At 43.8% G+C, this 26,006-nt stretch overlaps 1 protein-coding gene across 2 annotated transcripts in view; it reads right to left on the bottom strand.

Moving 5' to 3' along the window:
• Window positions 1-26,006, bottom strand: part of VPS35L (VPS35 endosomal protein sorting factor like) — a 141,305-nt gene that overhangs the window by 83,474 nt on the left and 31,825 nt on the right. For both annotated transcript variants that reach the window (XM_043455866.1, XM_043455865.1), the window contains 6 exons: window positions 21,244-21,328; window positions 12,259-12,318; window positions 6,781-6,877; window positions 6,021-6,068; window positions 4,603-4,696; window positions 423-500 (listed from right to left, as the gene is read on the bottom strand). In XM_043455866.1, coding sequence (XP_043311801.1) covers window positions 423-500; window positions 4,603-4,696; window positions 6,021-6,068; window positions 6,781-6,877; window positions 12,259-12,318; window positions 21,244-21,328 — 462 coding nt within the window. The remainder of the gene's footprint in view (window positions 1-422; window positions 501-4,602; window positions 4,697-6,020; window positions 6,069-6,780; window positions 6,878-12,258; window positions 12,319-21,243; window positions 21,329-26,006) is intronic.

The following is a 26,006-nucleotide window of genomic DNA, read 5'->3' as shown; positions in this document are numbered from 1 at the left end:
GAAAAGGAGGGGAAGTCACATAACAAAGAACATGTCTGGCCCCGAGAGAAACAGCCTGGTTTCTCAGGTTTTTTTAAACTAGAAAAAAACACACACAGGTTCCCAGGTCACCAGGCTGAGCTGTTCTGGGAATGTGTGCTGTGACGAGAAGTAACCGGATAAAAATGGACCCAGCAGATGCTAAGAAGAAAGTCTGATCAACCGGAGATGTTGCTTATTAACACATGCATATTAATGCTCTCTGCTTGTTCAGTACAATCAACACATTTTAATTGTCTGTAACAGACGCGAGTGCGATTTTCTAGGGTTTACACATCTAAAGAGCTTTAAGGCAATCTCGACTTGGAAAACCAACTGGGTTTTATGAATCTGTGATCATATAACTATCACATCAATTGGCTCTTCTCATAGTGTTCTCTTACCTGTTTGAATGTGAGGAGGAAGTCAAAAAAGTTCTTATTTAGGCTTTCTTTGAGATGTGGAGCCACTTCCATGCCCACCTGTAGCCAAACAAAAGGAAGTAACCTTGACGGCAGAAAACCAGGTTGCAAATAACATATACAGTGTGATGCATTTTTGTAAATTAAAAATATACATATAGGCAGATATAAGCATAAAGAGGTCCAGAAAGTTAACTTTCATTCTTTTTGTTTATTTCTTTTCTTATTCAACAAGCATATCTTGCTTTTATAAGAAAAACCACAGGAGCTATTTTTAATTAAAAAAAGGGCAACATTTGCAGTAATCATCTTTGCAATTTCCCAAAGGTAATGAAAGTATTTCTGAACAGATGACCAAGGGAACAAATCAATACAGCACTAAGGAGAAATGTACTCTCAAGACAGTGTATACGACATTCTTTTCCTCTCTAAAAAATGATAAACACACATGTGGGTGTACTTATTAAATGAAGCAAAAAGATTCTGGTATGTAAGAGAGTCAGCTGGGACTTCACTGTTGCATTGTTAAAATATACAGATTCATTCTTTGCTGGGCAGTCAGGGAAGCAGACATAAATTTTGATGTATTTTAAGCAAATTTTTTATTACACAAGCATGAAGCCTAACAAAACTATAATCCATCGACTCATTATTTTAAAAAGATACGTAATATTTTCAGTTGAAAAACATTTGCTAAATCACAGAGAAGGTGGCCAGGGCTCTACAGTCGAATGGAAAAGTAAAGGTCGCAAATATGGCAGGGACTACATGAATTTAAAACAAAGCATCATAAGTTTCCTTAAACTGAGTTCCTCAAATACACCTCAATTCCACACAGCTGCTTTAGCACAAAAACAACTTTGTAAGAGGAGCTGCTTTCTGGGACCTGGTTTCTTCCAAGCAAGACAGATTTCTACCACTCACCTCCCACCATAGATACCCAGAGGTCATGAAGATTAACGATAACAGTGTTTTTTAGATGTCTGTAAGGAATTCCTTTGAGGAAAATTATGCAAGATCTACTGGGGCGGTAAATTCCAGGGGCAGCTCTCTATAGCTGTTGGAGATGCTTCCAAGGACAAGTACAAGGATTTTAAAAAAATACTAATAACAAATGTCAGATCCACTTTTACTGTGTTCTGACTCTATTGTCTCCTTCTACTAATCATTTCGTAGAAAAAGCAATAATTACCTGTTAGGCGACAGCAAAGAAAAGGCCCAGTGGACAAGCAGTGGAGATGAACTGAAGGGGTTGTGACTTAGAAGAGGAGTTAATCATACTTTCCTTTAATAAACAGCTCTGAGCACCCCCCACGCCCTGCCTACTCACTGCCTTTGTGTTTTGTTTATCTCTTTCCATAAAACCAAATGAGCAACTTAGAAATCTGCTCAGGTCGAAAAAATATCTACCTAGAGTAGCAAGGGTAGTTACAATATCCATCTGTTGTTTCTGCCTGCCTGGCACTCATTCTCTCTGTTTCTGGAATCAGCAAAGTAGACTTGTCTTTGAGGACTCAAACTTACCTCTCAGACAAAGAGGTTTGTGGCAGCTGGACCCAGCCAACCCTGGGTTGCCAGCGTGGGCACATGACCCAGGCTCAGTCAGCAGGCATATCCCATCCCACGGTCACAGTGACTGCTATATCTACGGGCTAAGGACCCAAGGTGGTTCCACGAGATTCTGCCTGGAAACTCTGGCTAGAACCACTGGGGAAAAGACAATCTTGTCGCTGGGGTTCCTAAGTCAAAAGGATGGAAGCCGTTCCACCATATGGAAAGAGAAAGCTGTAAACTGAAGTCACCCAGGGGAGAGCAGAGCTGAGCCACGAGGGAGCAGACAACTCCTGGGGTTGTCTGGGTTCGGGGTCCCTGGGTCTGCCATGCTGGGACTACCCCAGGCTCTTCAGATGCGAGCGCCAACAAATCCCCAACCTTTGCTTCAGAGTACTATGAACTGGGGTTGTGCCACTTAGAATTGAAAGAATCCTTACTAATGCACACTGTCTCTTTTTCTTTCTGTATCAAAAGATTTTCAGTAGCTACCCAGCCAGGGGAAAGGGTGCTCTGCCTGAATTGGCACAACTGATTTCAGAAACAGTGCCTCTCACCCAGCTTTCCTGGGGTGTGTCTGTAATCTCTCTTCATTGCCACTGAGTTTTAGAGCTCCATCTGCCATGCAAAGGCACTTTGAAAATGAAAGTGAATGAAAGTGTTAGCTCAGCCATGTCCAACTCTCTTGCAATCCCATGGACTGTAGCCTGCCAGGCTCCTCTGTCCATGGGATTCTCCGGGCAAGAATACTGGAGTGGGTTGCCATTCCCTTCTCCTGGGGATCTTCTCAACCCAGGGATCAAACCCAGTTTCTCCTGCCATTGCAGGCTGATTCTTTACCATCTGAGCCACCAGGGGAGGTACTTTATATGCAACAAATATCATCTTTCACTAGCTTGTGTACCTGCCTTCAAACTTTAAAACTGAGCAGGTTTGCAGGGAATGAATATTCCCCTCACTTTCTGATTTCTACATAATAACTGTGTGTCATTAGACACACTAAGTTTCTAGATCTTTATTACTGACGGGAAGGTCAATTCAAAGAATGTGATGTATGCTACAAGGGGAAGGGCAGCAGAACACAAATCACAAACAAGGCTATCTTTACATCCCCCCACCCCACCCCACAGGATCCAGGCCAATTTTGCACACAAGAGGCCCTCAGCAAACTCTGACAAGGAAGGAGCATTCAAACTTCATGATACTAGAGTTGAAGCTGGAGAAAATATATCTGATATTCTTGTATGAAAAATATATGCCAGTCTCAAGCAGATGGCAATGCATACTTTGGCCTCAGTTACTACAAGGGAGCAGGTGCCCTTAATTGGAAAGCTTTTTCTTTTTTCTTTTCTCCCTTATTAGGGAATGGACCTATAAAAAGGATTCTCCCCAAGGATATCTGCTTCTCACTCTGAGGGAAATGACTGATTTCTCTGAGACACTGGAGACCACAGGGCTTCTATCACATGCTAGATGTCACGTGAAAGAAGCTGATCAAAGGCTACAGTCCTCACCTTCTAATGTCATAGTATTGATGACCACTAGAAGCTCAGCTGGTAAAGAATCCACCTGCATTGCAGGAGACCCTGGTTCAATTCCTGGGTCAGGAAGTTCCCCTGGAGAAGGGACAGGCTACCCACTGCAGCATTCTTGGGCTTCCCTGGTGGCTCAGGCGGTAAAGAATCCGCCTGCAATGCAGGAAACCTAGGATTGATCCCTGGATTAGGAAGATCCCCTGGAGAAGGGAAAGGCTACCCACTCTAGTATTCTGGCCTGGACAACTCCATGGCCTGTATAGTCCATGGGGTCGCCAAGAGTCCGACAGGACTGAATGACTTTCACTTTCACACTAGGGAAGGGGTAGGTCTCTAACAGTAGCTTTGTCTTCAAGAAGTCTGGGGTTCACCAGGACCCTACAGAACATGGGAAATAGCCCCTCTAAAGGTAAATGATGCCAAAGGAGCCAGTAAGGTGGACTCCCACAAAAGCTGACAGAGGCAGCGGCCCCATGTGAGTTGAAGAAAAATGACTGTAAATTCTCCACAGGGTGCATTTTTCATAAATGAAAGTTAATAGTTTCAAGCAGGAGCTTCACGGTGCTTTGAGGCGAGAAAGGCTGAGTGATCTACAATCTGAACCCATCAGAGCAGCCCTCCAAGGCCAGGTGACACAGACCCTGATGCCTGCCATCGCCAGGAGTGCCTCTCCCTGCCAGACAGCCCTCATCAACTCGCGCTCTGAGCCAGCTCTTTAACACAGAGACCACAAATCTGATAAAACAATCAAATTCAAAGACAAAGGGAAAGCAACATTGTGAGTCAATGAGAAGTAACCTATCAGCCGAAAGGCCTTGGGAGCCTCCTTCCCAGCAAGAAGGGAGACACAATTAGTTCTGAAACCCAGTTCATTTGTGAGACGATGACCCTAATTAAGAGTTATGGGTAAGTGGGTCTACTTCGAAATTAATTTTAAACAGAAATCCTACAGCCCTGCTTTCCGTGGACGAGCTATGCTCTAAAATTAGTGGCTAATAAAGTCCTTCATCCAGTGACTCTGGGTGGCGGGGAGGGAGAAGCGTCAGCGTGAGAGGAGGCAGGACGCGTCGGCTCACCCTGCACAGGTAGGCCCTGGCATACACCGACGCCAGCGGGTCCCCGATCCCCCGGACCATGCACGTCAGCCGGGGCAGACACTCTGAAATCCCCCTGCGAGAGACGGAGAGACAGCAGCATTACACCCCACAGGACGACTCTCTCTCCCTTCATTTTCTGAATAAAAATAAAAGCCTACGTTTACACTTCCTAAATGTAGGGGGGCAAAATCAGGTTTCAGAAACAAACCAAGGTCAAAGTTGACGTTTTCTAAGGCCATGTACCAAGTCTTTCTCTCTTGCCATAATTCATTTTTTGAATGGTTTCTTTCGTCTCTACCATCTTTTCAGCGCTGGAGTCTAATCTTCACTTTTTTCCTGTTTGAGGTCACTTTTACTAATTTAACAATTTTTGTTCCACCCCCCCCCCCACCCCCAGTTATCATCCATCGACAGGTCACTAGGTCACTCCTCTCCCTTCTCCATATCTCAGCTGTTATCTATAGTCCTTTGGCATAGATTTACTGCCCCATGCTCCGCCCACTCTCAACACCTGACCCCAGCATCCCCCTCAAAGTGAACTGTGACTTACTTATTTCTCTGGCCATATGGGACTTCCCTCTGCCTCAAGCCTTATTCTCCCCCAACTGGTGAATGAAAATAACTGTTTCTTCAGCACCACGTGACCACCACCACCCCCCCCCAAACTCCCCCAGTAATCCCCAGATCTCAATCAAACGCTTGGTACACATTTTAAATCCAACTCGGAGCACGAGACAGCCTGTGGCTCTGGGGAGTTATCTAGATGGTGTCCAATGCCACTCAGAAAGCAGATCTGGTTTCTCCTGGTTCAGCAAAACTACTCTCAAAACAATGTCCGAGGTGGCCCAGAGTAGCAGGGGGCTCAGGGGAAAGGGCCTTTCGTTCTGACATCTCTGACCTCTTCATCATCTTGGACGGCAGCCACAGACACTGAGAGAGAGCCCATGGGTGCTGCTCCAAGTGTGGTGTCTGCAGCCCGAGGAACGCTCACAGACCCCTTCACGGGGCTTGTTCACCGAGAAGACTGGGGGTCAGAGATGCTAAGTAACTTTCTCTGGACCACACAGCCAGTAACAGCAGAGCTAGGATGTCAAATCCAGTTGATCTTCCATGAGCAGAGCTAGGATGTCAAATTCAGTTGATCTTCCATGTCAAATCCAGTTGATCTTCCAACCTCTCCCACCTTGAGTTTTCTTCTCCATAAAATGGAGATTAAAAAGTGATCTCTACTTCATTTGGATTAAATGAGAAAATGGATGGAAGGTGCTTAACACCAGATCAGCTACACACTAAGCATCACAGAATGATAGCTACTATTGCAGAATCATTCGCAAGGGCTGTGAGAGAGAGAAATTTTTTGGAAATGTATGGCTCTGGACATTTAAAAAGAGCCTTACGTTTTGGAGAGGAACTTGTTACACTTCAGGATGGAAGCTTCCACGTAGCTACAAAAACATTCTGTTAAGGAAGACATTTTCCAGACGGCCTGTTCCCTACGGGGAAAAGCCTAACTGTTCATGCAGAGAACTAGGTGTGTCTTCAGGAGAGGGGCCACGACAGCTCTTGACAATCCAAAGAATGAAATCAGTGAGTGGCTTGTGGTTTCTACATTTGGTTTTCAAGGTTTTATTCTTATTTAAAATAAAATTTGGAAAACGTTATACGCTGATTTATGATTACGTGCTGAAATTTAAACTGGGTTTTAAGCACTTCAACTGAGGTTTTATGAGGAAAGGATGAAACTTAAGAGAACTAAGATTCCTTTTGTATGTAAGTCGAACTGTCTCTCCTTCAACACTGGTGTTTGTGCAGATAAGCTGGACCCTGCTCCTTTCAAGGTCTTGGGACCAGAGAAAACATACACACACACAAAAAAACCCCAAAGCATTTAATTGAGAAAATTAATGTGGGAATGTTCTTCAGGGAAATAAAAGCCTGGTACACAGCGCCACAGTCAAAGTTTAAAAACAGAGAACTGGAGACAGTCAGAGTCCAAGGGCATCTTGGACAGTGTGGCTGGCGCTGGGCTTCCAGGCGAGCGACCCTAACAGGACCCCATTTTCAACAGGAATCTCAGGGCAGCCCATCGCATGGCCTCTATTAGCAGTGCAATCCTGCAGCCTATCCTTAAAAGCATCAGACAGAAAAAAAGGATACAATCTTGGAATGAGCTCCCTGATGGAAGCAATCTTGAAAAACCAATTCAAGCATGTTTCCTTGGCTGTGTCATTTACATTCTCTGGAGAGAAGTGATCTGTAAAACAAAAATAATACCCATCAGCCTTCCTAATTCCTGGGATCTGTCACAGCTGCTCTGAGTCCCCGGACAGAAAACAGTCACAGCGCGGCAGAAGGGGTGGGGCGCCCGGCCCTTCCATGGCCTTCCTTCCAAATATCATTACTACTAGGAAACACCTGGTGACGAGGATGACTGACACACAGAGGCTTTCTAAGGGCCAGGCGCCACTCAGAGAGCTTTACAGACATCAGCTCACTCAGGCCCCACAAGGGCCCTCCGAGTCACCGACTCTTACGGTCCTCTCTCACAGACACAGGGAGTGAGGCACTGCGAAGTTGAGGGATTCGCCCAGGGCACACAGCAAGCAGGCATAAGACCCAGAATTCAACTCAGGCAGTCTGGCTCCACAGCCTATATTCTTAGCCACTGCCTCTAATTTAATCCAGAGGCTCTTGGTGTACCTACCAGTAATTACGGTGATACTGCTGAGAATTCCAGATGCTTGAGGAACCTGCAACTGTAACATGAAATGCAATGGAAGTGTGTGCTGTAAACATCACATGGACCTGACGTGTGTGGTAAGTCAAGACCCTGAGGTGAGAAATCAGTCAGAGTCAGGCTGCCAGTTCAATAATATCACCTGAAGACTTGAGTCACCTGGGACAAAAATGCCACTTTCCCCTACTCTCTGCTCTCTTCCCCTTTAATAACAGGGCTCTCGTTTTCTGCTGGGCATACGGCCGTCCTTGCCGCTCAGGGTGGCTATGTGACCAAGTTCAGGTCACAGGATATACACAGGAGTGCAAGGAATTAGCTCCAAGGGAAGGGGCTTGATCTTCATTTCTTCTTCCCTCCTGCTGGCAAGAATGCAGATACAAAGGCTGGAACCTCCATAACCATCTTGAACCACAAGAGCAAGACAGAAGTCAGGACGGCTGGCACCACAGGCTGGCTGCCAGCTGTGATTCTCTTTACTGAGATTTTTGAGTTTTCTGGCACTGATGACCAAGTCCAATCAATGACATACATCTTAGTAAGAAATGGAAGAGAGTACGGAAAAATGAAAACAAAAACAAACTAGAAACTGTTCAACACCAAGAAGGCTACTGTTGAACTCTCACATTTAAATGATTTCTGCACAAACTGGAGCCCGATCCCACCCCTGGGATCGGGGTGTGCCTTACACTTTTAGGATTCAACCAAAACGGGAGAAACTGATTACTACAGAACATAAGAAACAAATGTTAGCCTGTTGCCCTCATCATGTTGCTCAATGAGTCATTTTTCATCCCTGGTTCTACTTTCTGCTACTTGGTGGTACACCATTAAAGTGATCAAAATATCTATGGAATCAGCAAAAAATAAAATTCTAGGTACTTCACTAGCAAAGAACAGTCAGTAATCACAACTGCAGATATTTCAGAACTGCAATCTCAAGGATTTATCTATTTTTGGATGTTCTGGCATGCTTCATTCATTGGAGAATTATTCACTTGCTATTTTCTAAGAGAAGTGAAATTACCATTTTTCCTTTCCTGGCCTGAATCCATGTACTTAAAAGTAACTTTTTTTCAAGTTCCAAGAGACCTAGATAGGAAAAGGTAAGGGCTATTCTTAAATTCATTTGTCAATCTTGCCTTTTGGAAAACAGAGGAGGGGTGGGGTTAATTTCCCTTAATGTGACTGAATCATGTGACTTGAGACCCAAAAGCAAAAATAAGTCTCTGAGGTCATCTACTAAAAACTTCTGCTTTCCAGTTGAGGGAACGGAGGCATAGCAAAGGGTGGGATAACACGGAATCAGGCTGCCAGGGAGAGTGGGACATCACACCAAGACAAGTTGCCCTGTGTGTACACACCAACAGCCAGCTATGCAATAATTCGCATATGCAATACAAAGGCTTTTAGATTTTCCTTCCAGTTCCAGAGATAATTTAGGAAAAGGATTATGTTACGCAGGACTTTACAATCTTACAGAAAAAAGTAAATAAATAAAGTGGGAAGAAAAAAATGTATTATAGCAAGCTCAATAGTACATTTCATTACTTCACCTGCTCACAATGAACGTCTCAGGAACCAACTAGAAGTGGTATTCTAAGCTCCAGGGAGACAAGAGAGCACAGCACATAAAGGAGACCCTGCCCTCATGAAGCTTACATTCCAGTGGGTCTGGTCAAAGAACAAGAAAGTGAGCCAAAGAGATGCGAGAGGAAGGGGAGAAGCAGCCAGGTCATGAGGGGCTGCAGCCTTGGCGAGGAGTCTGGGAGTTCTTCTAAGTGTGACGGAAGCTCCCTGAAGAGCTCTGAGCAAAGGAATGACATGACATCAATTAGACTTCAGCGCCTGGGCTGCTACATGGAGAATGAAATTAGAATCTGGAAATTAATTCAGAAGAGGCTTCAATGTAAACAAGAGCTGAGATATTTTCTTCTAGTTCCCACTTACTTTTCCTTTATGGGCTCCTTTTTTCAACCCTGAACTTCTGTGGATGTTTTAGGAGAAGGGAGGAGACCAGTGAGTTTGGTTCTCTTCCATTTGCCAAGTCTCGACCCTGGCAGTGAGATGTCTTTTTACATAACAGGGCTTATAGGGGTGCCATGTCATCTTAATACGATGACCTGAAAGGCCAGGTCAGTTAAGGACACTCCTTACCCAGGGGCGGCTGTATCAGCCACAGGGAAAAACCAAAGACAGAAATGCCCACAGCTAAGGAGGAGACCCACAACACAAGAAAACCAAGTTACTCATCCCAAGATGGAAATGAAATTGTTTTACCCTTGGAGTACAAGCTCTCTTCACTCATATGCTGAATGAAGAAATGTTGGGGAAAAATTACCATATCTAGCAGCACGTACTTTCCCTGAAGCCAAAGGACATCAGTATCTTTCTGAACTAGTAGGAGCTATGCTTTAGTTGAAGCTCCTGAAGGTAAAGGGCTCAAATACTAAGATCACAGTCTGAACTTGATTCAAATGGAAAGAATCAGTACACACGCCACCAGACTTCTCTCTACACATAATTTCTTTAGGCAGAATTCTGCATAGTAGATTTCAAAAGTTTTCTTTATAATTATTGTTAACAGGCATCCCCAAGATTAAAGACATTTTTGAGAAAAGTTTTCCCTCTCCTTTTCAGGTTCTAGGAAACAGAAGATACATGCAGATAAAAGATTTTAACTGAAAGGGGAGAAATGAAATTATTTTCAAGAAAACAAAAGCCCAATTCAAGGTTAAAAAACAAAAAGTATTTGGGGAGGCATGAATTTAGTAATAAACATGCTAACACATTTAGACAAGAACTAAAAGTGAATATGAAAATAGTCTTTTATTTTGAACTTTAATAGTTCAAGTGGGGAGAAACCTATTAGTAACTCTCTCTTGCGTGCATTCGTACTAAGTTGCTTTAGTGGTGTTGGACTCTTTGGGACCCTATGGACCCCCCAGGCCCTCTGTCCATGAGATTTTCCAGGCACTAATACTGGAGTGGGTTGCCATGCCCTCCGCCAGAGGATCTTCCCAACCCAGGGATCGAACCTGCATCTCTTACATCCCCCGTATTGGCAGGCAGGTTTTTACCACTAGACCCACCTGGGAAGCCCAGTTTTTCCTTACCTAGCCCTAAAATGTTGTTTGTATGGTTAGTGAAGGACAGGAAGGAAAACTATTGTAGTAGGTATGAACATAAATGTCCCTAGGGGCCAGACAGGTGATCTAAACATTTCTAATCAGTTAGGTATACAACAATAGGAAGAAGTAGAAACTATACCAAATAGCATTTTAAAAAATACTCTTGTAGCCAAAGAAAACAGCTAACTGGGTTTAATTCTGCCTGCAGGCTGAGAGTTTACTGCTGCTGATACAGCACATGGAAGAAACACTGGCAAGTGTAAAACAAATGCACCAGATTTGCCAAATCCTTAAGCTGACAGAGAAGGCCTTTCCATCAGGCTGGCCCCTGCCTCCCAGTCCTCAGAAGCCTAGAATGTGTGAGGAGCTGTTAAAAACCACTGCAGGTGGGAATGTGGTGGAGGGGAGGGTGTAGTGCAATGCTATCCAATGGAAATGCCATGTGAGCCCCATGCAAAGAGCTAAAACAAAGACGTGTAATTTTAAATATACTTTATTTAATCTAATTCATCTAAATATCATTTCAATATGTAAACATGTAAACTTAAAAATTAGTGAGATACTTCATGGTCTCTTATTTGCATTAAGCGTCTGAAATCCAACTTTTTTTTTTTTTTAATACTCACAGCATATCTCAGTTTGGACTGGTCAATCTCTGGCGCACAAGAGCCTCATGTGACCAAGTGGCCACCATACCGGATGGTGCAGTCCAGCATTGAGAGCCAAGCTCTCACTTGCTGGTGGCAGGGTTGGGCCAAGTTCCTGGCTCTTTCCCACTGGGTGGGCCCCCCCTAAAATGAGACGAGGCGATTCCAAAGAGCTTTTCTAGCCCTAAAGGTCTGTAGAGTTCTGTCTTGCTTTCTGAGAAATGTGCATATTAACTAGTTTTAACAACACAGATGATGGAAGGAAGGAAAAGAAGGAAACATAAAGAGAAGAGAGAAAAAAAGAGACAATAAAAGAAACAGCAAAAGACAAACAGATGCAGAGAGAGAAAGACAAAAAAAAGAAAAAGAAAACCAGAAAGACAAGACAGATTAACAGACAAAAAGAAAAGTCAAATTACAGGTCTGTCTGATACCATCTCTTCATCCTCCAGGGAAGCAGGAGCAGGAGGAGGTGGGATGAAGGTGAAGACAGCCTGTTGCTCTAACTTGAAGAGATGAGCACGCTTCCTCCCAGCAGTGCTAGAAACTCAGGAGGAGGAGTAAGAGAAAATGGATGCTGTTGCTTAGAGTTCCATACTGCTAGCCTCATTGTCATCTTTCATTTATATGACAAAATAAATTTGTGGTCTCATTGTCCCATTAAAACCTCCTGAGAGTTCAAAATTGAGCAGCAATAAATTTAATGCAAACATCACTTGGGCATATACTGTAGATTCAAAGCATCTGTTATTATTGATTTATTTGACATTGTTCTTTAATATAAAATTAGCTCTACAAAGCAATTTTCTTCTCAGGAAAGATATATTGGGAAAATATTAAAATGTCAAGCAGCAGAGAAATTTAAGTTGGTATTAAAGTTCAGTTGAATCTAATCACAGGACCTTTTCATTCTTGCAGATTCAAATTACTTGCTCAAATCCCTAGCTGGGCAGTTGGAAAAATCTTCTTTTCAAAGACTGAGATGATCAGAAAACTGTAACAGTGTTTCTTTAACTTTTAACACACAAAAAACTTCAGGTCTCAATAAATCCTGACTTGATATAAACCTTCTAATCCTGACTTGAGGGCAGAACAAAAACCGCTGAAACAGCTATGATGTTACCTGGTAAGACGCTGCGGTTATCCACACACATGGAAAAGATACGCTCGTACACCAGCTTCCCTGGGGAGAAAAGGACAGATGGTGTTAGCATCATGCCTTCAGGTGCAAACACTAAATTAACATTTCTTAATTAGGGACAGAGATGGTGACGTCACCAGGGTGAACTTCAACTTGTGGGAGTGTGCTGCCATCTGGTGGCCCAAACTTTTAAGCCATGATTCTTTCAGATTTTAATTAAAACAGGGAACTCAGACTTTCTGTGAAGAGGCAGAAAAGTGACCCTTCACTTACGCCAGGCAACATAAGTCAGACAGAGAAAGACAAATACTGTCTTTCACTTATATGATTTCACTTATGTGTGAAATCTAAAAACAAACAAACAAAAAAACTAACAGAGAGTAATAGACACAAAGAACAAACAGGTGGTTGCCAGGGAGGAGGGGAAGGAGAGAAATAGAGAGAAATGAGTCGTGGGTATGAAATATAGTTACAGGGAATATAGTCAATAACTACGTATTATCTTTATATCATGACAAATACTAATGACTTACTGTGGTGATCATTTTGAAATCACTGTGTTATATAACAGGAACTAACACAGGTCAGTCATACTTCAAAAAGAAACAAGCAGAGCCTGGGATCTACAGGCTCTGTGGTGGGGTCAATGGCGACCCCCAAGAGGGCTTATGCCAAGGGGCACCTTCCAGGACTGCAGCGGCCAGTACCCATCCCTGAGGCGAGCCACCTTCTCCGAGGTCTCCACAGGAGACTCTCCAACACTAGCAGGCATATCTGATAGGCTGAGAGTGAAAGTGTTAGCCACTTAGTTGTGTCCAACTCTTTGCAACCCCATGGACTGTAGCCCAACAGGCTCCTCTGTCCGTGGAATTCTCCAGATAAGAATACTGGAGTGGGTTGCCATTTCCTTCTCCAGGGGATCTTCCCAACCCAGGGATCAAACCCAAATCTTCTGCACTGCAGGCGGATTCTTTACCACTGAGCCACCAGGGAAGGCTCTAAGGCACTTGTGGAGCATAGACCTTGCCTCTGGGAACTTCTGGGGAGGATTTTAATGGGAGAATGTGCAGGAAACACATGATGTCTGTGTCCCTCTAGGAACTGGCAGGGTCAGTGTCAAAGTAAGGTGCTCAGAATATGTTAACTGTGGTCACTATTGTTGACATTGATCTCTTGTTGTTGACAAGAGATCAAAATATGCTTGTGTGGAGTCTGTCCTCAGAGGTTCTAATGTAAATGGTCTGGGGCACAACTTGACCATTGGAAGTGTTCTTAAAGCTCTCTAGGTATGTAACTTAAGATGAGAACCACAGCCCCAAACCATGGATTCAATTTAGAAGTTCCCAGGAAGCCCCAAGGATTGAGTCCCGGTTCTCAAAGCTACCTGCCTTTGACCTCCTGGCAGGAAGCGTTTGGTTACCTGCAGTCACAGCCTCTCCTGATGCCAGGCAGCCACACCTGATGCCGAGAGAGGCCTCCTGAGGTGAGCACAGAACTCCGAGCGCTGGGACTGCATGCTCAGAGCACAGTGGGCCACACTGGGCGGCCATGTGACTCACACCTCCTCAGGGGTGTGGACCTGACTTCAGAGGACCCAATGCCTTTACTCCTCCACAAAAAGCTTACCATCTCTCCAAAACCGGCCTTCTTTAAAAAAAAAAAGAGAGAGAGAGAGACATATTTGTATTTCACCTTCATATTATAAGGGGCCTTTAACTACTAAACCATTTTTGGCCAAAAGAGCTTGGTGAACATCTGTTTTCCTTTGTTACCTTCAGTTCAGTTCAGTCGCTCAGTCGTGTCCGACTCTTTGCAACCCCACAAACCACAGCATGCCAGGCCTCCCTGTCCATCACCAATTCCCAGAGTTCATGCAAACTCATGTCCATTGAGTTGGTGATGCCGTCCAACCATCTTATCCTCTGTCATCCCCTTCTCCTCCTGCCCTCAATCTTTCCCAGCATCAGGATCTTTTCAAATGAGTCAGTTCTTCGCATCAGGTGGCCAGAGTATTGGAGTTTCAGCTTCAACATCATTATTGAGTTTCAACTTCAACATCACTGTTAAGTTAGTGGATAACTATTTTGAAAAATAACACCTGATCCTAGATTCCTTCCCTTTCTTGATTCACTGTCTTATAAATCAAGGACACTGAAATACAAGAAATCAGTAACAACAGTGACAACAGTTAATATTTTCTGAGCACCTTACTTTGACACCGACCCTGCCAGTTCCTGGAGGGAGACAGACATCATGTGTTTCCTGCACACTCTCCCAATTAAAATTCTCCCCAGAAGTTCCCAGCGGCAAGGTCTATGGATCCACAAGTGAAGTTGTGGGAACTTCACAATGGGAAGTTACATTTCCCATTCCACAAGTGAAGAGACCAAGGCTCGGGTTCACACCACCCTGGAGGAGAGGCAAGGAATGCAGGCAGAGAGACGCCAGAGCCCAGGCCCTAGCTCGGCACTCACGGCCTCCAGGGAAGTCCCAGCGAAAGCACCGCCGCCGCGCCTGCGCACTGCAGACGCCCAGGGCGGCGTCCCGCATCCCTGCCCAGCTAGATGCTCCCGCGCTCCATCAGCCTCCTCCGCCACCACAAACCACCTGCCCCCCAACAGTAGCACGTGTTCCTGTGGAGCCGAGGGTAGCAGCGACACATGCACAATGGACCTCAGCACTCCGAGCAGCCACTCAAGCAAGGCCAGTCCCGCCCCCTTTGTCAAAGGTGAAAGCTGCTCTCTAGCCCCAAAGCCTAACAGTGTCCTCCGGCCCCTGCACACGTGGGCTGCCTCACAGGCCTGAGGAAAGCTACTCACAACAGATCCAGACAAGGGTGCCTCCGGGAACCCTTTGCATAGCTGAAACATGCCCACCGTTCCAAATTCAAAAAGGCTATAGGAGGTAGCGAATGAAGCTTCTGTCTTAGCCCTTCCCATCCAGCTCACTGCCTGGACCACCTTTGTCTGGGGGGGGCTGGGGGGGGAGACACTTTTACTAGTTTCTTGAGTATCCTTCTAATGTTTCTTTAGGCAAACACAAGTGACAACAAGCACGTGTTCTAACTTTTCCTCCTCTTACACAAAAAGGAACATACTCTCATAGCTGTTCTGCATCTTGAGTTTTTCACCCAATGACATGACCTGGGTACTTCCCACACGGGAACACAGCACGGCTTCACGCCTCAGAGGCTCCCAGTGCTGCGGTGCACAGACGTGTCACCTTCTGTCTAACTGGTCCCCTCTGGACGGTCACTTGGGTTGCTGGGATGAATTCCCAGAGGTGAGTTGCTGGGTCAAAGCTACACGCACTTGTAGTTTTCATAGAGAGAATTTCCCCCATAAACCAAGTGTAAGAGAAATAAAGCAGGTGCTCTGACTGCTCAGTGAGAACTCAATTTGAGCCCCAGCGCTGCCACTCATTACCTTGGGGAAGTGGACGAGCTGCTTTACTTCCTTGTGCCTCAACCTCCTCATCTGTGAAGTGGGGATAATCATAGACCCTGCCTCACAGAGCTGTTACAAAGATGGTGTGACTGAGTATCACTAAAGAACCTAAAACAGTCAGGCCCAAAGAAAACCCTTATTTGCTGAGGGTTCCTCACTGTTATTCTCAACCCCTAGCCCAGCTAATTCCTAGGACACAGCAAGGACAGCAGGCATCTACACCATACCTCAGTCCTGCTGGCTGAGGTATGGGATTGGGCTGCTACCACAGAGGCTGACAGAATGACTGCCCCAAATTCTCACAGAGTTACTGTCTGGATCTGGCCAGGCTTGCGGGCTCATCAGCCTCTTGGAACTTGTCTCGCCCAGGGATGCTGACTCCGGCAAAAGAGACTTGCAGGAGGCTGGCGAGGGAAACCAGAAGGTCAATGTGTCAATTCGCCATGAGAACAGAACCGTCAGGAGAAACAGACACAGCCACCAGCCTCTCTGGCTGACTGACACGCTCGCTCCCTGAAGGCAAGCTGGGCATGAGGACAAGCTGAGGCCCAAGGGGTGTGTAATTGATGTCTATTCTGAGAGCCTAAAGCAAATGTCTGTCCTGGATCACTTCCTCCCCATCCCCACTGCCTCCCCGGGTCCCTGCCACCCTCATTTTTCACCTGAAAGTTTGCACTGGACTCACAACTGGGCCCCTTGCTCCACCCTTGCCCAACAATCTAGTCTCAACACAGCAGTCGGAGGAAGCACATTAAAATCTAAATCAGAACTTGCACTTACTCTACATAACACCTCAGTGGCTCCTCATGTCCTCCGGGTCAAAGCCCAAGTCATTTCAACGGCCTACACAGCCCACCAGGTTTCTAGCCATGTCCCCATCCCCACTCACCACCACTCCACAACGCCTGCAGCCACCCTGGCCTCAATTCTCCAAACCTGCCAGGACTGCTCCTACCCCAGGGCCTTTGCGCTGGCTGTTCCTTGGTCCTAACTGGCCCCACATTGCCAGCATGTGGTTCATCTCTCATGTACTTCAAGTACTTGCTCACACATCAACTTCTCAGTGAGGCCGCCTCCGACCACCCTATTTAAAAGTGTAGTCCATACGACTCAGATGGCACCATTTACTATTAACTTTTTGTTATATTTCCATTTAGTCATGTCTGTGTGTGTATGTTATAAAATTATATGTATTAATAAAATTTACCACCTGAAAAAAAAAGTGTAGTCCACCCCCACCCACTGCTCTGGTTTGGGGTTTTTTTCCCTCCATAGCACCAGTCCTCATCTAATATACAATCGGGTTTATTTATGTATTCCGTGAATCTCCTCTTTGTGGCACAGCCCACAAATGCCTGGATTTTTGTTTCCTATTTGCTGACATCCTCAGCACCCAGCAGAGCGCCCAACACCACCTCCCCAGATCATCTGAACCCTAAGATCCTAGACATCTCTTCCTGGCTCAGTTAGCTCCCATTCCCTTTTCTCCTGGAAAGAGCATCAACCTTTCTTCTTTGGGGTATCCCAGCTCTGGATTATCTGCATATTCCCTCCTCCAGAGCCCATAACTGGCTCAGGGACTGACAAGTGATCCAAGCCAGACCAATGAGATGAATTCCAAGACTTCTGCTGCAAAGTGTGGATAGAATTTCCTTCCTTCTCCTGGGACTACTAGCAGCAAAGCTGGTAGAAGCTGGGGACACCTTGTGGAGCTTGAGAATGAAGTCAATCCAAGAAAAAGTACTAGAAAAAGCCACAGTTCTGAAGATATTGGTTGAGTTCTTAAATCCAGCTGTACCTGAAGCCAGAAATGACCCCTGGACATTTCAACATAAGCCAATAAATACCCTCCCGTCTCCAAGACTAGTATGAGTTAGTTTCACTATCACTTGTTCCAGTTAATACACTCAGTTCCTCGGTCTCCTACACAGAAATATACGGTCTCTCTGAATAACATTTTGTTTCCTAACACATTTGATGGTCAACACCAAATTCAAACTGATTATATTCTTTGCAGCCAAAGATGGAGAAGTTCTATACAGTCAGCAAAAACAAGACCAGGAGCTGACTGTGGCTCAGATCATGAACTCCTTATTGCCAAATTCAGACTTAAATTGAAGAAAGTAGGGAAAACCACTAGACCATTCAGGTATGACCTAAATCAAATCCCTTTTATGATTATACAGTGGAAGTGAGAAATAGATTTAAGGGACTAGATCTGACAGAGTGCCTGATGAACTGTGGATGGAGGTTCGTGACATTGTACAGGAGACAGGGATTAAGACCATCCCCACGGAAAAGAAATGCAAAAAAGAAAAATGGTTGTCTGAGGAGGCCTTACAAATAGCTGTGAAAAGAAGAGAAGTGAAAAGCAAAGGAGAAAAGGAAAGATATTCCCATCTGAATGCAGAGTTCCAAAGAATAGCCAGGAGAGATAAGAAAGCCTTCCTCAGCAATCAATACAAAGAAATAGAGGAAAACAACAGAACGGGAAAGACTAGAGATCTCTTCAAGAAAATTAGAGATACCAAGGGAATATTTCAGGCAAAGTTGGCTCGATAAAGGACAGAAATGGTATGGACCTAACAGAAGCAGAAGATATTAAGAAGAGGTGGCAAGAATACACAGAAGAACTAGACAAAAAAGATCTTCATGACCCAGATAATCACAATGGTGTGATCACTCACCTAGGGCCAGACATCCTGGAATGTGAATTCAAGTAGGCCTTAGAAAGCATCACTATGAACAAAGCTAGTGGAGGTGATGGAATTCCAGTTGAGCTATTTCAAATCCTAAAAGATGATGCTGTGAAAGTGCTGCACTCAATATGCCAGCAAATTTGGAAAACTCAGAGGTGGCCACAGGACTGGAAAAGGTCAGTTTTCATTCCAATCCCAAAGAAAGGCAATGCCAAAGAATGCTCAAACTACCGCACAATTGCACTCATCTCACACACTAGCAAAGTAATGCTCAAAATTCTCCAAGCCAGGCTTCAGCAATACGTGAACCGTGAACTTCCAGATGTTCAAGCTGGATTTAGAAAAGGCAGAGGAACCAGAGACCAAATTGCCAACATCCACTGGATCATCGAAAAAGCAAGAGTTCCAGAAAAACGTCTATTTCTGCTTTATTGACTATGCCAAAGCCACTGACTGTGTGGATCACAATAAACTGTGGAAAATTTTAAAAGAGATGGGAATACCAGACCATCTGACCTGTCTCTTGAGAAACCTGTATGCAGGTCAGGAAGCAACAGTTAGAACTGGACATGGAACAACAGACTGGTTCCAAATAGGAAAAGGAGTATGTCAAGGCTGTATATTGTCACCCTGCTTATTTAACTTATATGCAGAGTACATCATGAGAAACACTGGGGGGGGAAGAAGCACAAGCTGGAATCAAGATTGCCGGGAGAAATATCAATAGCCTCAGATATGCAGACGACACCACCCTTATGGCAGACAGTGAAGAGGAACTAAAAAGCCTCTTGATGAAAGTGAAGGAGCAGAGTGGAAAAAGTTGGCTTAAAGCTCAACATCCAGAAAACTAAGATCATGGCATCTGGTCCCATCACTTCATGGGAAATAGATGGGGAAACAGTGGAAATAGTGTCAAACTTTATTTTTTTGGGCTCCAAAATCACTGCAGATGGTGACTGCAGCAATGAAATTAAAAGACGCTTACTCCTTGGAAGGAAAGTTATGACCAACCTAGATGGCATTTTAAAAAGCAGAGACATTACTTTGCCAACAAAGGTCCATCTGGTCAAGGTTATGGTTTTTCCGGTAGTCACGTATGGATGTGAGAGCTGGACTGTGAAGAAAGCTGAGTGCTGAAGAATTGATGCATTTGAACTGTGGTGTTGGAGAAGACTTGAGAATCCCTTGGACTGCAAGAATCGAACAAGTCCATCCTAAAGGAGATCAGTCCTGGGTGTTCATTGGAAGGACTGACGCTGAAGCTGAAACTCCAATACTTTGGCCACGTCATGCCAAGAGTTGACTCACTGGAAAAGACCCTAATGCTGGGAAGGATTGGGGGCAGGAGGAGAAGAGGACGACAGAGGATGAGATGGCTGGATGGCATCACTGACTCAATGGTCATGGGTTTGAGTAAACTCCGGGAGTTGGTGATGGACAGGGAGGCCTGACGTGCTGCGATTCATGGGGTTGCAAAGAGTTGGACACAACTGAGCAACTGAACTGAATACATTTGACCTTTTAGTAGGTTACAATCTAGACTTACCAGTTTGGGAGCCCACTGGCAAAACAGCTAAGGTTATATGCCAACCTACTCAGCGTTCAGTTCTCAGAAGGAGACTGTCTCCTAGTTCTTGCGGGGCACCTCACTGCTGAGCGTCAAATACGGCCCACAGGCTGCACGTCTGGGCAAACTGCTAATGGCATGATGTCTTGGCCATTGACCATCACAAGCAGCATGGAAACCTCCTGTTTCTCCATGGGACTCCTGGTTAATCTCTTCCATCTAGATCTCTCTGCTGGGCTCCCAAAGATCATTTGGCTTGAGGGGTGAAGCATGCGACAAGGGGCAGCCACAGTGATGCAGGAAGACCTCACAGGAGCTGCAGCCATCACCCACAGGGCAGAGACGGGCGGCTTAGACTAAGGTTTCAACAGAGAAGACAGAAAAGTGGAGTACTGGGGAGAAACTGAGGAGGCCGAAGTGAAGAACTTGGTGATGGACTGTACGTGGGGCATGGTGAGAAGATGCTCAGATTTCCAGAGTGGGCAACAGGGTGCCTGGTGCCGCCATTCCCTAGGACAGAAACCCAGCATGGGTGGGCACGGGCTGGGAAGAGGTGCCGGGCTCGGTTCTGAACAAAGCGGGTTCCAGATGCCACGAGCTGGCTGGCAGTGGATCAAGGCCTGGACAGGACGTGTGCTCCCCAGCCCGCCTCGCTTCGCTCACTCACCTTACTAGCCTATCAGAAGGTGAGAAGCAAGTAATCTAAGATTCTTTCTGGAGGAGGAAATGGCAGCCCACTCCAGTATTCTTGCCTGGGAAATGACCTGGGCAGAGAAGCCGGGCGGGCTACAGTCCGTCCACAAGGAGGTCACAAGGAGTCAGACACAACTGAGCAAATGCATGCAGGAGCACGCACATGTGCACATGCACACACACACACCTATATAGAAAACAGACAGCTAATGGGAACCTGCTGTGTAGCACGGAGCCTCTACCCACTGCTCTGTGGTGACTTAAACAGGAAGGAACTCTGGGAAAGAGTGGATACATGTAAATGTGTAGCCGATCTGCTTTGCCGCAGAGCAGAAACAAGCACAACGTCGCAAAGCAGCTACACTCCAATAAAAATTAAGTTAAAAAAATAAAATTCTTTCAGAAACAGCACTGCAAGGGTAAGGGTGGGGGTTTTGATTTCCCTCATGTCTCACCTCAAAACTGCAACCACAACGGAACCTATTTTAAAGCAACTCAACCGTCCAACTTCCGGCAAAACAAACTACTTCTTAGATTTAAGATGAATAAGACTAGTACTTACCAAATGTATCAAGTATGTCAGTGATAAGGACAAATTTGCTTGGGTAGAACTGAATAACACTTGTGTCCGAAAGAAGCTTTGAGCACTAAAAAAAAGAAGAGAAAAGTCACTCGGTCGTGTCTGGCTGGGTTAAAACACTCCAAGCCTGCAAAGTAAAGGGTTTCTACAGACAAGTGCAGGTTTTTACGATGGGCCAGGCCTGGTGCCAGTCTCTGGAGGCATAATTACAAGAAATACCACTGTGCTTTTGACAATGGGAATCGACTCTGCTCACAAAAGAGCCTCTTAAGGAAAGGCAACATCACCTCCCTCCAGAAAAGCCACAGCTCAGGAATCTTGTCCAGAGGTTCCGAACTAGGATCAGCATGTAGTCACCAGGAAAGTCAACCAGCATCCTTGCAGGTGACTCCATCTTTTCAGTATGGCCTCCTCTGGTTTATTTCATGATAGTCTTGATTCTTAAATGTTCTTTTCTAAGAAATGACCCCATAGGTAAACCTCCAGGGCTTCTTAAAGTAGCATCTATTATTTATACTCACTCTTAAATTTCCTTCTAAAAGGAAACTTGACAAGTTTCAAAGAGTTACATGTTTCTCTGGAACTGTGCTCTGCAACACCAGGAACATTTTGGGTTTGCAGGAAATTGCTCAATCCCTCCACCATCACCTGTGCCAGAAGGCCACTGACATGTTCAGGACTTAAAACAGAAGATTAGAGCCACACACCGTGGCCCCGAACATCCCAGATGAAGTCATCTTGCATAATCAAAAACAAAAATCTATCTCTACTTTGAAGAATACAAAGTAATACCCTGAAGTCTTTATAGATTCAAAAGTCTGGATAAGGAACTAGATAACCTTGCCATAGTTTATCAGAGATAAAAAATGTCCTGTAAAAACCAAAACTATTTGGGCATTTAGAAGGAGTCCTTTCATATGCATGCACTTTCAATGTGCAGTGAATGGCTAGAAAGTTCATCTTATCAAGATGTAGACTGACATGTGTTTTCAGTTTGGCTTTGTTACCCAATATCTAAATTATTAGATTTATCAAGTTTCTCTTTAGCATTATATAATTAAAAGTAAACAATGTGTCCAATTTGTGAAGCAACCTCTCATAGCCCAAATGTTATTTGGGGTTTGGAGGTGAGGGGAACATTAAGCTGTGAAAACAATGGCATTGACACCAAGTGTGGCATTTATATATACACAGAACTCCATTTCCTGACACCTTGCTTTATGTTTCTCACATGCCCTTTATGAGAGCTCCAACCTAAACAATTACCCCATGAGACTTCCGGGCTTGGAAGAAACAAACAGCTCTGAATCTTAGAGACTGTTTATAGTACACAGCGCTTGGTTCCTAGGGATGTGACATCTCCTGAGTTTCTACCAGAGCCCCTCAGAGATGAGTTACTGCCCGTGGTGAGGAGGGAGGGAGAGAGAATTCAAACAGAAGATTTCAAATTAAACACAGCTGGCGATTCCCAACACTGCATTGATTTTGTCTCCCAAGCTGGTGTCACAGAGTATAAGGTTTTTTAATCTAAAGTTGAAGTCATAATAATGCTATAAATTGAAGTCACTATTTTGAAGATTCCACAGCTATTTTTTTAAAGCTTTGCTGCAGTTTGCTAAACTAATAAAAATCAGACACCCCATGGTACGTATTAAAAACAGAGTCCCTGCTCCTCTCCAAACCTACCGGTCAAAACCACCTGTGGAGGCACCAGGGAATCAGCATTTCAAACAAGGGCTCCAGGTGCTGCAGGGACACAAGCCCAGGACACACTGGGCCCGTGAAATCCACCATCTGCAGTACCCTCTGAGCGGAATAAGCATTCTACAAACCAGGGGTTCTCAGCTTCAGAATAACCTGGGGGACTTCATGCAGTAACAGTGCCTGGGATTCTGATCAAGCAGCTCCAGTGTTCAGCTTGGAAAACAGGATTTCTTAATGCTCCCAAGTGATTCTAATGTGCAGCCAAGGTTGAGAACCATTGTTATAAACATTTCCTGAGCAAGTGAGACTGGTCAATTACCTGCCTGAAATACTTGCTATCGAATTTATCAACACTGCAGAAAAAATACTAAAGGAATGTTTTTCATTTGTTGCCAATTAGTGATATCCTAGAAGGAAACTAACAATTTCAAAACCTAAGTTGGAATTAAAAAACAAAAGTTTGAACCAAAGCAAATGAATAAATTAAAAGATAACCTATCATTGGGTACTGAGAAAGTATGACTAAATGGATGAATGGATGGATGAATGGGAGGAAAGAAGGAAGAAAGCAGATAATCAGAGGACAGTTATTGCCTAGAACATATATTTTTTAAATCCTAAAAATCAGTAAGAAAGATACAAACAACATAATGGAAAAATGAGCAAAAGGAATCAACAAAAGGCATCTTACAGAAAAAGAAACCCCAGAGGCCAATAAACATTTAAAGAGATGCTCAATCTTATTATAATCAGGGAATTGTAAATTAAAATCACAATAAAATATGATTTTATTACCTCCTAAATTAGAAAAATTAAAATAGGAAGTCTGCTCATACCAAATGTTGGTAGGCTGCTGAATAGCACAGACTCTCACACTCTGTCACTATCGCGCAGGCTGGCACAGCTACTGCAGAACATAACTTGGCATCATCTGGAAAAGTGGATGAGGCACACACCATACCCCTGAGCGATTCTACTGTTAGGTATGGGCCCTCATTAGAGAAACACTTTACATGGTCACCAGCAGACATGACTAGTGTTCACACGGTTCATAACACTGAAAAAGGAAAAAGAAAAGGAAAGAACTAGACCCTCATTAACAGAAAGAATGATACATAATTTATGCATCAGTAGATTAATTCTGGTTCAAATGGCAAATCTCTTCATCTGATCTATAGGGTCAGTACAATCCCTATTAAAATCTCAGAAGGTTTTTTCTTTCTTTTTGTTTTTTGGTAGAAATTGATCCTAAAAATTCATATGGATACACAAAAGACCCAAAAGAGCCAAAACAATTTTGAAAAAGAAGAAAAAGTTAAAACACTTATACTACCTAGTTCCAAAACTTACCATAAAGCTATAGATTAAGACAGGTGGTACTGGTTTAAGACAAACTTAGAGATCTATGGATTAGAATTGAGAGTTCAGAAATAAACCCTTACATTTATGGCCAACTGACTTGACAAAGATGCCAAGATAAGTCAACAGGAAAAAGTCTTTTCAGCAAATGCTGCTGAGACAACTGGATATCCATAAGCAAAAAGAAATAAATTTAGACACTCACACTATACATACAACATAATAATTCAAAATGGACCATAAACCTAGATGTAAGAGCTAAAACTATAAAACTCTGTAGAAGAAAATAGGAAGACATTCTCATGACCCTGGGTTATGCAAACAGTTCCTGGATACAACTCCAAAAGCATGGGCCAAAAAGAAGAAACTGATAAAATGAACTTCAAAAACTTCTACATTTCAAAAGATACCATTATTAAAATGAAAAGACAAGCCACAGACTAGGAGAAAAATACATGTACATGATGTATTTGATAAAGAATTTATATCACAGATAAAAAATTGTTACAACTCAGTAAAGAAGATAAACGAAATGACTTTTTAAATGGGCAAGTCTTGAATGGACAGTTCACTAAAGAAGATATAAAAATGACCAATAAACATGAAAAGATGCTCAATATCATTAGTCAGGTGGGATATGCAAATTAAAACAGCATGGGCTACCTCTTCACACCCAATCAGATGGCTATAATCAAAGAGACGGAAAATAATGAAACAAGTGATGGAGAAGATATGGAGGAGCTGGAATCCTCGTACACTGCTGGTGGGAATGCAAATGGTGCAGCCGTTTTGGAAAGCAAACTGGCCATTCCTCAAAAAGGTAAACATAAACTTACCATAGTATTTAGCAATTCCATTCCTAGGAATCTATCCAAGAAAAATGAAAATATATGTCCACAGGAAGACTTGTATCCAACTGTGAACAGCAGCATTATTCATAATGGCCAGAGTGGAAACAACCTAAATGGCCACCAACTTACTAATAGGTAACAAAAATGTGGTTATGCCTGCAGTGGAAAACTATTCTGCAGTTAAAAAAAAAAAAAAGTGCTGATATAACAACATGGATAAACATCAAAAACATGGTAAGTGAAAGAAGCCAGAGGCAAAAGATTACATCCTGAATGACTCCACATACATGAAATGTCCAGGAAAGGTAAATTCACAGAATCAGAAAGCATATCTGTGGTTTTTCTGGAGCTCAAAGTGGCAGTAGCTATGAAAATGTTCTAAAACTGGATTGTGGAATAGCTGTGCAACTCTACATAGACTTACTAAAAATTACTGAATTGTACATTTACAATGGTGAATTTTAGGACATGTAAATTATCTCAATAAAGTTGAAAAAACAAAACAAAGTAAAATCTTACTACAGAGCAAATAAGGGCAACTGTGCTCATTTCTCCATACTCTGTGCCTTCACTAGCTTTTTTGGATTAAGAAGCTAGTCTTTAAAGTACTGAAAGTCAAATAATTACTATTAACCAGATGTGGAGTTAATTAAACACTTTTATGGTTCTGTTCTTTGGGAAGACATGAATCAAATCTCCAGATGTAAAACTCTTAGAAGTCACAGTTCTGTGCTACAAAAGTCTATGGAGAGATGTTGCCAACAAAAATATTTTGAAGAAGCTCTTCATAGTGTAGATAATATTTTCTCACTTGAGCCACTCAGCAAGCAA

This window comes from Cervus canadensis, chromosome 32, assembly GCF_019320065.1.
Source record: "Cervus canadensis isolate Bull #8, Minnesota chromosome 32, ASM1932006v1, whole genome shotgun sequence".
Classification (NCBI taxonomy): domain Eukaryota; kingdom Metazoa; phylum Chordata; class Mammalia; order Artiodactyla; family Cervidae; genus Cervus; species Cervus canadensis.
Note: the sequence above shows the minus strand (reverse complement) of the source record. Positions and strands in the feature narration are given on the sequence as shown.